Here is a 14,736-nt window from a genome sequence, read left to right as displayed (position 1 = left end):
TCGAGCTAATAATTTTTTTATAGAAGAAGATTCTTTTAAAGAAGAAATCTTCTAAAAATAAAGCTGCGAATAATCGTGTGGAAATTATATCTAAAGAACGCGATTTGCTTCATAAGAATCGATATGAAATGATACAGTAAAAATAATAATCGAAGTGGTTCGAGACACGAAACGTTTTAGAAGTAGTATGTATGTGGCGAGCGATCTTCCTCGAGATCCTTTGAACTGCCGATAAACAAATCTGAGATAACGAGAGAAGTGTCGGAGCGTCCCGAATACTTTCCAGGGGCAGTTCGTGAGCCGGGAAAATTGAAAAACTTCTCGGTAAAATTGTCCCGCCACTGCGCGACTTGCACTAAACTTAACCTGTCCCTGCTCAACACATTTGAAAAACTAATTAAACTTTGGACATACACAAGAAGAGTCTCGACCGCAAGTTCTCGTCGAACGTTTCTCAGGGGTGGATTAAACGGGAGGAGTTCCCGCTCGCAAAAATGCTTGCAGTTGAAGGCTACGAGAAAACAAACGTAATTCACAGGACAGAAATAATCCGATTAACAAATGCGATTTCAGTCTTATGGGAAACGACGCGACATTCAATTTATCTTGGAACAAATGACTTACGCACCATCAGGCTTGCACTTTACGATCGTCATTCTATTGGTAATTAACGCACGGAATGGCAATTTACGGATGTAATAGTTACTACATATTATTAATGGCATTTCATCCATCTCCATCGATGTTCCGTTCCTACTCAACTAATCTGTATGTACAACCAGGTACCCAGGTACTCCATTTTAAATTTTATTTAGCAAATTTTATGAATTCTTTACAAATTCTTTATACACTTCTATGTCGATAAACTATGTTTTATAAAAAAGATATTTGTATAAAATATTTTAACTAACTAAAACATTCGAGAGGTAAATTATTTTCAATCGAAGTTAATTACAAGTTGAGTGACTAATCGAATTCCGTTTCTTCAAGAATAAACTAATAAATTAAAATATGATTCTCGATCATGATTAACTACACATATATTTGTTTAATATGACATACTCAATGTTTTTATTTTTAATTGTGTTTCTTCTTTTGTTTATTCTATAAAAATGTAGTATGTCTTATTTGGTAAATATACAATTAATTATGCCTGCAGACTAACTGAAAACGCACTATTGGTGACCCCACAGTGACCTGTTCCACTATCCTATAGTGAAATAACAAAAGACAGCAGAAATTAATATATAACGAAACGAAAACTTTTCCAATTACCGGAATAACTTGATGCAACGTTGAGGAAGGGTGCCGGAATCGGCAGAAATCATCTATAAAAAAATCTATACGTTGGAATAGCTATTAATACACGGTTCAAATAAAGTATTCGATCGATTCCGGACGTTTAAATAGCAATTGGTCCCTCGATGAAATGGACAAAACGCGGGGTTGGAAGCGAGAATAGAGACGGGACCTGGCATCGAGACCGGAAATCGGTTTCCGTGCGTGAGATCACGGAATGAGACCGAGAAGCCGCGAGGTGCTCGGCGAAAAGCCGCGTAAACCCGCGTAGGCCGGTCGATCGGGCAATTAAGCAAAAGCCGGCCGCTTGTCGAGTGGCAAAATATTTGCAGAAACGTGGCATCGCCGTTCGGAAACTCGTTGCCAGCCCGGAACTGGAATGTGAGATATGGCTGGAACTCGACCGACGTCCAAATGAAGCACGCCCGGAGAGTCGGCAAGTGCCTGGTCGGATATTATAGACCTGTGAACGAGGCTGAGGGGGCGGTTGTCGCGTTAAATTGAAACGCTCGAAGGTAACGTCTAATGAAAGCATACGCGCGGAGCTAATATCCACCCCACTAGAATGTAATAATTTCGGAATGGTACTTCAAAGAGTGGCCGTACTTCTGCAACAAAGGTTTAAGCACGCGTGCAGCTATTCGGAATCGCGCGTTGCGAAGTCATCCTCCTCCACATCCTGCATTTTCCACCCCCGTCGCCCGTTATCCACCCCTCTCGCTGCCACGGCAGACCACCCTCGGCTAGCGCGACGGCGCGGCGCTGTAAAAGTAGCAGATACAGGCGATTTATTAAAAAGTTCATTCAATAATATCCGCCAGAGAGTTTTACCAACCCCCGGCGTTGATTTCGTTAGCCGACCAACCGACGCAGCGAAGGGCAAAGACCAACCGAAAAATCAAAACTTGCACTTGAGCTTGGTTCGTTCGGTAATTGCACGAGCCTGCACCGGTTCCCGCTCGGTTCTTCGTTCTTCGCGATTAGGCGGATTCGGAGGCGCAATTGTACCATGCACAGTCAGACAAAACGATTTCACAGCAATCGGAAATTGATTTTTATAAAATTGTGAATTGGGAAGAATTAATCTTACTTGAGAAACAATTAATTGTATTCTAATGCGATAAATTCAGTCGTGTAATAATTGTCTCTGCTTTCTTGTGCTCAATTATGAAAATCAACAGATTCACAAATGATATTAAGAGCTTTTATAGCTGCATTACTTTAACTTATTATTTTGTCTATTTTGATACATAGATTACAATAATATAATTCCTTCCATAATAATGTTCAAATAAATAGAGTCACATCTTTAAAAAATGTTTGTTTCTTCTAAACGTTTAAAGAGCTGCAACGATTTGAGTTGAATACAAGCGCATCAACTGCCGGCGAATCAAGTGCAATAGAGGAACGATAGCCTTGCGTGCAATTTCAGATCTAGTTTGCAATTTCAGATTCTAGGTATCATAAAAGTGTTACGTTTTCCATAGTGTATCAAACATAAAGAATAACAATGATTGAAACAGAAATGACAAGACATATCGAAGCTCAAAAATCGAAATTCTTTATTATTGAATTTTTCGTGAATCAAATTTTTGCTATCGTATTCATCTCATTTTTTTTTTTTTAAACAATACCACACGCGATATGTTTATGGTTACTTGTGTAATTATTGGAAGTCAAAGATATCATCAATCATTAATTAAAACACTATTAAATAGTAACAATGTGTACTGTATAAATGAATGTCTGCGTGCTCAACCTTGTAATACCATTTAAATTAATTGGAACGGATTAAAAATATTATATTCCACTGCACATACACAGACAATGAAATTTTTCATTCTAATATTACTTTCAATTTAAGAAATTTGTATATATGTGTTCAAGGAGAGCAATTCGTTTTTAAAAAGTAAAATCATTCCTTGAATAAAATCTTCTCTGCTGTTGTTGCACCGTGTTTCACTGCTTCACGTACTTTGGTTCTAATCCCACTTCTTCTTCCTCTTCTTACAGTTATCAATCATATAAGTTAAAGTCACATCCAAAATCTTCTATAAATCCATGATTTCGCCCTAGGCTCATTTAAATCTTAGCCTGACCATGGCATCTTCAAAACTCTAACCCTTACTAGTCCTACACTGCTACTATTCAAGTTTAGTACCTAGTAAACCTTTTTCCCCCAAATTATGAGATTCCTTCCAAATTATAGCTATTCGAGTACCCGGCTCGAATAATCGAAACCGAGAACTCGAAAGTTCGAGCGGCTCGAAAGTAAGCGAACAGTTCGGACACGTTCCAAGCAGCTCGTTATGACCAAGCGTTGTGTAATCCGAATAAATTGTACTTCGTATGCAATGAACACATTGTACATACTACTGCTTTATTTTAGATATTTTTAATTATTATCCAGGATATTTTTGCACAGCTTTAACCACTTAGCTGCGTTCATATATTTTAAAGATAAATTTTATTATGCGTTTTATTTATCACACTGGGTGCAGCTTTTTGACAGTTGTTCTAGAATTATCCTAAAGTGTGAGAAATTTATAAATATGTTTCATAAGCATTTTATTTATGACTTGTATACGCGTCGTACGCTGTTAACAGGTTAATATTTTAGCAGTATTAATAATACTTCTTTTTATGTGTACCTGTAAGCAGTACACATAATATATACTTCTCTTTATTTTATCATCTTTTTCACTATATTTTTTCATTTTTCTTATCATTTCTGTTTTCTTTGTTGTAATTTTAATATCCTTAATGCATAACTTTTTCAATAGTAATTATAAAAGTCTCAGACATGAAAGATACCTAAGATCATTTCAAGTAACTAGTTCTTTCACAAAAATTTTGTCCGAGGCATTGTTAACGAATTATTAATAAAAAAACATTGACCAATGAGCCTTGATTTGATTGACCTTCGACTACATGTTAGCTCGACTGCCTCGCGTCAGTGAAGTTCGCTTCTCATGGGTCAATGTTCTTTGTTAATAACTTGTTAATGATGCCTGGGAGAAAATTCTTCCTGCCAGAAAAACGTACGATGAAATATCAGAAACGTATATGATGTACTAGGATTCTTTCGAGCCGCTCGGTTTTACCGAGTATGTACTTTGGCTCGGCTCGGAAACCGAGTCCCGACTCGGTGTAGATTTCGAGCCGCTTGAATATTCGATTGTTCCGATAGCCTTGTTCGGAACGCGTACCTAACAAATTCTTTAGCGTCACAGAAACAAATAGAACTTAAACCATTACGAGTCTTGTCAAATTCTCCGCCCGGAACAAGGTCCCATTTTTGGAAAATTCTCCCGTTGTGTTGTAGCAACATAAAAGCGCAGAGTTTTCAATCGTCAGAAAAGTAATTATCTGCCGGCTTGAAAAAAGCTGCCAACTCCAACGTTGGCCCCATAGAAAATGGAAAACTAGTTTTTCCGTTTGTCGCTCGGATCGCTTCATTGGACTACCAAATGCGTGCATGTTCGGCGCAGATCGCCTAACGAATTTTCCAATTTGATGCTTATTCCGGCCGGGAGCTGGTCTAATAGATTGTAACAGCTCTCGCGAGGGAGATCAGAGTTTGTGATAACCTTCACTTAGATTCCGCGTTCACGCAACGAAATCCGGAACAAATTCGAAACCGTGTTTCGGGGAAAAAGAGCGCGCCGGGCGCGCAGGGGAGCGTTTCTAATTGCAGAGAACGATAATACAATCGGACGCGCGTTGGTTCCGCGAGAATCCATCGTGCTTGAGTTTTCAGCGATCAACGGGTAATCGGATACAGGCGTTTCGGAAGCTCGGCGTTGAAAAGAGTTTTCAAGAGTTGCAGCTAGAAGTGCGCGCGTAGAATGAATTTCAGTTGGAGGACTGTATTCGGCCAGGATTCCGTGTGCGTGCGAGACAGGGCGAGGGAGAGACAGCAGGAGAACGAAAGAAAGAGAGGGGGCGAGAGAGAGAGAATACGCGCTCGCGCCCGCGCGCGCATTCGCACTCTCGGCCAAAGGCACGGTGTTAAAGGGTGGGGGTACGAGAGCATGTGGGCGCTGTAAGCACAAATTGCCACAAATTGGAGAAAATTGAATGAAGCTTACAGCTTAACGAAGGTACTAAATCCTTGTGGAACGACCTACCTGAACATGCAGCCCATTTTCGTGATAAGTGAGGAGATGTCGTGCGTTTAAAACATTCCATTGACAAATCGCAATCAACGCGACTCGAATCGCTCTCCTAACCCGGACCGGTCTTCTCCGCTGTATGATCCGCGGCTCCAGATTTTAAAAATGTCTGCTGCTGTCTGGCCGGTGGATATTGCAATGTATCCTTAATCCTCCTGTGCCCCTCCGATAAAAATCCTTTCATTCTCCTATGTCTAGATTGGGAAAACCCTCAATTATTACCGACCACAGTATATTTATTTGGAACATGGAATTAGGAACGAATTTTTATTTCTGTATTCATGTTTTTGTGAATATAATGCAATGGTTGCTACAGCGAAAGAAATTATATCCACTGCTAACCAGTTAACTAAAAAATGTTTAACTACTGGAGAATTGTAATTATGTTGTATACCTTTGATTTTCTTCATATTTGTTTAAATAGAACATCTATAATTAGATAAAAAATATATAATTGAATAAAGAATATCAAAGTATATATCCTTCTGAACCAGTTAGCTATTTTCGGCGATTATGCTCGTCATAGAGAAATTGCAACATTTTGTATTATAATTAATATATTCGTCAAAAGCAATTAACTGCTTAACATTCGTAATTTAGCTAATGGGATCCCAAGCGACAGTTAAAAGTGAATGTCTTATGCTTCCATATCTATCGAAATCCTATCGTTACAATTCTAGGAGAGGATGGTCGATAAAACTGCGCCAACATATTTGTATTTATATACGAATCTATTTTTTATGGATTCAGATGCAACTCGATTCGAGTCCAATTTGATTTGAATCGGCGCCAATGGCCAAGAAAGAAAAATATCTCGTAAGGTTCTCGATAATTTCGACTGAACGCGGCTTCTCTTTGGTTCCCCAGAATTTACAGACTACGATTGATTTCAATATCGTCGCCGCTAGGTCGAGCCGCACGAGAAAATGGCGGTCTGAGATTCCCAAGCGATCGGTAGGGTGGCCCGGCGATCGTAAGACGAATCGAAGTAACAATCGCTGAGAATCTCTCAGGCAACGGGGAACGGCTCGAGCCGAGATAGAAAGTTTCCACCCCCGGTCGAAAAGAAGCCTTTTATTGGAGTGGCTTCTTCGTTAAAGGAGCCCCCGCGCTTCCCGAACAGCCGTGGAGGATCGAAATCGAGGGAGATCGACGGGGGGGGGGGGGGAGCGTGCGGAACGGGAAGAGGAGGAGGAGGAGGAGGAGGGCTGAAAACGGAATACGGGATAGAGGGGTCAGGGGGCACCGGGGGAGGACGAAGGTGAAAGAGTGGGTGGGAAAGAGGCAGGGAGATAGAACGGTTCCCCTATTTGTAGCAAACAGGAGACACTGACGAGAACCGGGGATGCGTGCTAGACGCGGAATATGTCTGGCGTATGTAGAGAACCTCGTACACTCCCTCGGGATTGTTATGGGGGCATTCCGGCTTCTGGTATGTAATATCAGAAATTCCTGTCTACCTGTGTGTCGCCTGTTGCCCGTGCACGTTGTTCCAATTCGAACAGGCGGGGCACACGCTGCACAGCCTCGCGAAAGTGGTATTACTTCTGCCGGGTTAGAGGCCCAGGAGGGTGAGCTTGAGTATCCGGCCTCTCTCTGATACGTCCAATATTCGGAGGGCAAAACTATGCAAGTTCTACGACAAAAATTAACTAGACGAGGAGGATCCGCGAATTCGTTTGCTGTCAAACGAATCCGACTCGCCGCGCCACGGACGCTGGTCCCGTTTTTCATCTTGTCTTTGTGCGGCCGCGGCTCAACTGCGCCTCTTCCGCCCCTGAATCCCGAAAAATGCTGCACGGCTTAACGAATTGTCTAGCAAAGGTTTTTCATAACTTTAAACAATTTTTTGCTCGCCGGTCTCTCTCAACGCTTCACTCGCTCTTATCATGTATTTAATTATTTTTTAATTATTTTTTAATTTGAACATATTTAAGATAAAGTTGCCTAATATAAGAGTCATTCGATGATTGTTCTACCTGCTTGCGTTTAGATCAGCTCAACGTTCAAAATTTGTCAAGGGGATCAATTATATTAGAAATATATTTAAAATCATAAGTATATAATAAGTTTTACTAATAATATTGCATAGCGTGCCCAATGAATTATAGGTCCAATGTAAGAGGGAAGGCAAAAATATAAGTGTCCTGAGAAAACCAAAGTTGATATCGTATTAGTAACCCATTTTTCAAACTTGTTAATTCGCAAAAATTTTAATATTTTTTATTATGAAGAAGTTTACTACTTTTTATAAAAAAGTTTTTAATTGTTAATTATGATCATAACAATAAACTCGACAATGGCAAGAATGATTGAAATCTTGATTGAAAATTATATTAGTAATTCTCGAAAACGTAGTTCGATCGTATGGTTGAGATCATTATTTAAAAGAACAATTTAGGTAACTCCATTATCGGTTAATCCTATTTACAGACTGCCAGTAATTGGATGATTAGGATTGTCATGAATTTAATATTTATCACGTTAACTACCTAATTAGCAACCACTGATGCACCACAACTGCGAAATAACTTAATAAAACAAAAGTTGAGTGTTAAAAATTTATGATAAATTGGATCTGTTTCGAAAAATAAACATTTCTTACATTATAAACTATTGAATGCAACGCAGTTCATATACAACAGAATTTATTGTACAAATCAATAAGCATTTAGGCTGATATTGTCCTTTTGTCCCTTCGATTATAATATTTAGATAATCGAGGGTCCATTGTTCTTTTTAATATGTTCCACCTGTACTAAATTAAACAACAGAATAGTGAAATTTTTAATTTAGCGAGACTGTACATTAGCGAAAAAATGCGTTTAGACAGCTAACAAGATAATACGTATAATAAAAAATTGAAGTAAAAAGCTTTTGATCACATTCCCCGGGGAAGTATTGAAACACTTTTGGAATTGTATGTCGCAGTGTGTCGTGCGAAAAAAATGTCGGTAGCAGAGGTGCGCAGTATGGAGGATCGGCAGCGTGGAGTGTGGAGTGTGGAGTGTGGAGGCTTCCGCTGTATCAAAAACGGACTACGGTTTCGCAACGCGGAAGGGTAGTTTTAGCCAGAGGCATCGGTTGTCTGCATTCGACACATTGTCAATTTGCCACTGCTCGTCTCGCCTGTTTAAAATCGATCGCGTACAGGCACATATGCCTCCGCCTGCAAATACATTTCTGATGGGAAGATAAAACGAAGACCCGCAACCGAATTAATATTAAGGCATCATAACAGTGGAAGCACGTTCGATACATTGCCAATTTGCCGAATATTGCCTCCTCGCACGGGATATCAAGCTTTTAAGAAATATGCATCGAGACAGGGCAGTGTTCAAACACTTATGGAAACTTTTATATAATTAAGAACATTTTTATAGTTACGCCAAGAAATCTAAATACTATTGCGATGTTAGCGGGGTTAATTTGTTAGACAATAGCGAAAAAATATGGCTTTGAAATTTTTTAATCAAATCCTATAACGAGGATTTATAAAATGTCTTTTGTAGATCTCGGTAATTTATACGCATACTGAAACTTTTATTGAAATCGCTTACCTAAAAAATGCATTTTTTAAATATTCGTTAATGGCTCAGATGAAAAAGGTGAAGAAACATTATTTTTTAATATTTCACTGTCTTTTCTTCTTTTAGTAGTAGGTATATCTTTTATATTAGATTTATCTTTCTTGTCGGATAGTCCATTTTTTACGTTATCCATATATAATAGTTAATGACGAAAATTAATTACACATATTGTTATCATGTCATATTTGTAGCAGACTTTCGAGACTTTTGCCATAAAATAAAAATTTCTCATTGCAATTGGATCACTTGACCACTGCGATTACCTTGACTGCGTTTTGTTGCCTTCCTCTAGAATCGCAGCTGTAAACCTATTGTTAAATCCACTGTTCGCGTCACTTTCCCTTCCTCCATTGGCAAACAAGGAGCGTGGGGTCGGAACGCAGTGAAAACATTCGGGGTTCGGCGCACGCAAGTACATCGCTAATCATATTAAAGATAATTAACGTCGCCGACGAGTAATATTCGATCACACGGCGAAATTTCGGTCCGTGTCAGGGCAATATTCGAGCGATGAGCGGAACGGCTCGTGGGGAATGGTGTACCAGCGATTCCGCTCGGCCCTGGACGCGTGGACGTTTCGAAAAATAGCCCGGAATTCTATGGTTTAATGAAACAGACAAAACCGAGGAATTTGCACGGTGATTCGCCCGTAGGAATCCATCCGTATTTCAAATATCCATCCAGCGTTTGCAGTTTTTATCATTCGCGGACCGGCGGATGCTGTTAGTGCGCCGACAAAACTTTATTACCGTCCAATTATCGTTACGCCGCTGCCTCAGAGAACCATTCTGCCTAACATGTGCATCTGATACCCATAACTAACAATAGGATTAAGTGATCAAGAGACAACAGGATCTCATTATTAGCAGCCTCGAATCTGACTAGACGATTCCAAATGCTGTAACTTTATGTACTCCGAAAAGAAGGCAAGATGTTCGCAGAAGTACAAGCAAATTGTAAATCTTATTAAACTTGTTAAAATGAAAAACGTTTTAGTACATCAACTATTTATCGTTATGTAAAGTTTATAAAAGAAGTTTAGAAAATATGAAATGTTAGCACGCTTCCTTAGCTTCTGCAACTGTATAATTTAGTAAAAATCCTACAAAGTGTCATACTAAAATAGACCATTTAAAAATTTTCTCTATTATGAATAATATGAAAAATATTTAGTCCAATTTTTATAGTTTCCAAAGAATATCATGGACCATAAATCATTTTTAATCTATTAAAGTCATTGGTGTATTTTTACTGCAGCTTCTATCAAGTAAAAATATTAATTTAGAAATAAGTGAATTAAAGGCGATGTGTGTCACTATCAATTCATACATTTTTAAGTTTTTAAAATGTAAGTAATATTAATAATGTTATACGTAATATAAATAGTAAGAAACTAAGAAATGTTACACATTTTCAGATTTTTAAAAAACAATTGAACGAGAGTTTGTATAAGGATCCGCAATCTAATTATAATCTATGACTGAGCTTGGCTGTTCATAACGTCTAGTAAAATGACAATATGATACAACCCGTGCGTTTCCCGCGCATACGATCTGAAAACTGAACCGGAAGATGAATATTCTAATAGCCACTTTCTTGTTCTTCGTTTCGTCCGATGAGTAAAGCGTCGAAGACGCTCTCTCAAAGCGCAACGTCTCCGATATTAACTCTACGTTATAAATTATTTTCATATTAATGCAGGAATGTCGAACTGACGAAGCGTTTCTGCCGTGTTTATTAAATTTCTTTGACATCCGCTCCCCCGAGCAATATGGCTTCTTGGCACGTGTGCGTGTCGTCTCCCCGAGGTCTCCACTTTCTCGAGTAAGGAGCGGAGCATGATTTTCAAAAAAGTTGACCTTTTCAAAGCCACGATACTATCGTGCGCTTTATGTTCGCGTAACGACAATTCTTATGGTAATATTGTAATTGTAACAATCAACTTTACTTAATTATCGCACGAAAGTTTAAGATACATTAATCGATCGGTTTCTCTACAGCACTCGTTGGGAATAATTGATGTGGACTATTTCACCGGAATCTCTTAGCTTTGGAGAAAGTATTGAATACTAAGTTGTTAAATTAATCTACGATTTCCAGGTACACGTTTGAAAAAAATAAATGGAATGGACAAACAGTGTAGGTTTAAAATTACTTCAGGAGTGCCATAAGAGTAATTTCGGATCAAACAACGGATCTGTCTCAAAATGTACTGATTGAATGCCAGTTTTAAAACGTACATAACAATACAATGATAAATGCCTATACTGACTTAGATATTCCGCATAGTTTCAATAAAATTGACGTTTGTATCCCTAGAAGTACAGTTAAAAAATTTAGTGATCTAAATTATTTCTAATTGTACAATTACTAAAAATGTTCATTTTTAGAAAGTTACCTGAAAATATTAAGATCAGTATCAGTGACGTAATCCTAATAGAAACTAGTGTCGCTGTATCAAAGTACCTTCCAAACCTTGTTTTAACGTATCGAAATTGATCCTTTCCCCTTAAAATATTTAATGGTACATTCGACGGAACGGATACGGAGATACCGGGAGTAATAACGATGGCGTAGACTCTCGAGAAACGGTGTGGGAGGTTTCCGAAAATCCTGGAAACGTGACGCGTTTCACCCAGTTCCATAGTCCGGCGGGACCGTAATTCCCAATCGTCGCGATAAATATCCCGGTTGAACGGGCGCATTATACTACCCCCGAGCGACAACTCGTCGTCGGCAGGATGGTATAGTAAGGATGATAGGATATAATAATGCGCGTCAATACCTGGGCCCCGATATGTTCGCGGACTCGTCTTCTTGGTCGTTGACGCGACCGACTTCCGTCTTCCGGGCTGGCACTTTATAAAAAGGGGTAGCTATTGAATTAAAAGGACGCAGCGAATAAAGCGGGCAGGCTACGCGGTACCATTGCCTTGCTGAGCAACAAGGGCGCGAGGCTGGCATGGAGGGTGGCCGACGGAAGAGGAACGAGGACACTGGAAACGCGGAAAAAAAGCTTGGCGGAAAGGAGAAGGAATCCTCTCCTGTTCTTCGTCCCCTCGCCACCCCAGCCGCCCCCTGCATCAACCGGACGCCGTGCTCACCGGCCATAAAAATAAAATTTCAATAAATCTCCGGCAGGGGGTAAGCTAGTGGGGCATCCAGAGGGCGGGCTACTCGCTCATTGGAGCTGCGCCCGCGGCGGTTACCGCCTACCGCAAAACAGAGACAGCTAAACTACAGTAACCTGGATAGAGTTTACCTCGGGATATGGACAGCCCCGCCAACCACCGTAGTCTGCGAGCAGAGACTCCGCTTCCACTACTGCTTCTCGATTTCTTTCCACGCCACTGTCTCTCTTCGCCTTTCATCCCTATCGTCGCGGGCGGCGAGCCCGATCCACGCGCTTCTTATTCTCCTCTCTTTCTTCCTTCTACCCGTCTTTCGCCATCCCGTTCTCTCTCTCTCTCTCTCTCTCGTTCTCTCTCTCTCTCTCTTTCTCTCTCTTTCTCTCTCTTTCTCTCTCTCTCTCTCTCTCTCTCTCTCTCTCTCTCTCTCTCTCTCTACCCCTCTCTCGTTGTCTCGTTCCACAGTCGCTTAATCTGCCTCGCAAAACGCTATCGGAAGTCCGCCGATTTCATCAATCCGCCTCATCTAATATTATGAACTTCGTTAGGACTACGATACCATCCTCAAATGCATTTTAGGAACGACATCGTTTTATATCTTATCCAAATCCCACATTTTTAATCTAGCACGATCATTTTCGAACTTCAGTTTCTTCAGTTTAAGTTTAGCAATCAAGAGACTCGAAAGGAAAATTTGATTTTCAGAGGGTAAAAGAACTATTGTCGCGCTTCTGTCTCCGCGTGCCGTCCTCGGCGCCAGTTCGGGGCTAGATACGGCCCTGGCTTTGGCGGCGAGTCCGAAGCGTAGCAGCGATTTAATATCACGCCCACAAGCCGATGGCAGGAGCGAGACCGGCCTAGCGGGAGCCACGGGATGAAAGAAGAGGCGCGTAGGAGGACGGCTCGTGGTGAACAGAGAGAGTGAGGGCCACCGCCGCCGATTCGACGAAGGTGGGGGAGCTCAGATATGGCAGCCAGACAGTCCGCTGTTTGCCTTGCTGGGGCACGGGCCGTTTCTCGGTTGCGTCTCGAAGTTCTACTGCATCGTCGCGCTAAATCGCAGCATCCCTTTGTGATACACACGGTTCACGGCGCTTCTTTCAAAGGTGACGTTTCGCGGTGACACGCGGGTTTCCGGCTCCGCGATTTTTTGTGGCGGGGTTACGCTCCCCGGGACCGGCATGCTCAACAACATCTCCGCCGGCGGCTTCGTTCATGGTATCACCGGTAAGTAGCCGCAGTTGACAGCCTGTAAAACATCTCGCAAGTAGACCGTTTCGAGATGAATGCTACGGGAAATGTAAACACTCCATTAATGCGAGGTTTGGTACTTTGATTGGATCTGATTTAAACTGTGAAAAAGATGGACAGTGCATTTGGATAAGCGCGTTGTTTTCAGAATAAGGTATGTGCAATTTTAAAAGAAAATTTTTAGTAGATTGCAGACTGTATGTAATACTCAGGCATTTAACGCCATCTTTCAAAGAAGATCATGCACTTTACTATTTACATTTTCTGAAAATTTTCTAAAAATTCATCGTCAATGTCGAAGTAATTTTTACAGCGAAGACTACCGTTCTTTGTAACCGATTGCATGAGTAGAACTCGAGAAACTGTGCGCACCGTTCTGGAAGATGTACGTTTGAAAAAATCTCTGTTAAATTTGAATACAGTCTGATATCAGCTTGTGTTAAAAATTCGGATCTTTTGTATTTTATTTTCAAAAGTTCAAACTGACGATTGAACTAAAAATCGGCATCCTAATCCTTCAATACGTCGAGTAACGTTTGACAGTTTCGTAGGTTCGGTTGTGGCCTCGAACTTTTCACATGGAGAGTTCCTCGCAGCGTTTGCGTAAGCAGTTGTGAAAGATTTGTATAACGCAAATGTCCCTTTTCTCCGACTTTCGTACGATCTTTGGACGCTAAGTCAACGGTTGTGAATTCTGAAAACTACCACCTTTTCCATTGAGCACAAAGATAAACTGTCGAATGAGCAATCTTGTGTGGACAGAAGTTCCTATTCTTCGAAAAACTTGAAGAAAAATGAACTTGCACTATGGAGGGCTGTTTGAGCTGGCATGCATTTCTGATTAACGTTTAGAACTGTTTTATAAATAGTTAATTATTAATATTGAGAACGGTTGAAGTGAATAAGGTGCTAAAGATTCGTAAGAGCTTCTGTGAGATTTCTTTCCCACTTGAAAAATCTGGGAACTTGTTGCGAATGAGAGAATTGCACATTATAGAACAAGTTTTTAAATTAATAAAGCAATTGAACTAGTAAATTCAAGGGAAAATATTATTTCGGTGTTAATTATCAATATAATTAGTCACTAAGATAATAATAACATAGAGAAGTTAGCCTTCGGTATTACCGCATTGTCTGCAGTAACATACATGTTAAATTATTGGTAGATTGTTTCTGACTCTTAACGGCAGTCTAGTTTTTTTTTTGTGAAACAATTTTGAATAGGATATGAACTATGAAGAGTGGAGGAACGATAGATGGTTTTTTATTGCTGACCCGTGGAGTTGGATGCGA

At 40.3% G+C, this 14,736-nt stretch overlaps 1 protein-coding gene across 1 annotated transcript in view; it reads left to right on the top strand.

Moving 5' to 3' along the window:
- The first annotated feature begins 13,342 nt into the window (after positions 1-13,342).
- Otp (orthopedia homeobox) overlaps positions 13,343-14,736 on the top strand; it is a 45,901-nt gene continuing 44,507 nt past the window's right edge. The window contains exon 1 of the mRNA XM_078192488.1: positions 13,343-13,419. Coding sequence (XP_078048614.1) covers positions 13,374-13,419 — 46 coding nt within the window. The 5' untranslated portion in view covers positions 13,343-13,373. The remainder of the gene's footprint in view (positions 13,420-14,736) is intronic.

The sequence above is a fragment of the Augochlora pura genome, chromosome 10 (genome assembly GCF_028453695.1).
Source record: "Augochlora pura isolate Apur16 chromosome 10, APUR_v2.2.1, whole genome shotgun sequence".
Lineage (NCBI taxonomy): Eukaryota > Metazoa > Arthropoda > Insecta > Hymenoptera > Halictidae > Augochlora > Augochlora pura.
The sequence above is the reverse complement of the archived record's forward strand: the minus strand, read 5'-3'. Positions and strand labels throughout refer to the sequence as shown.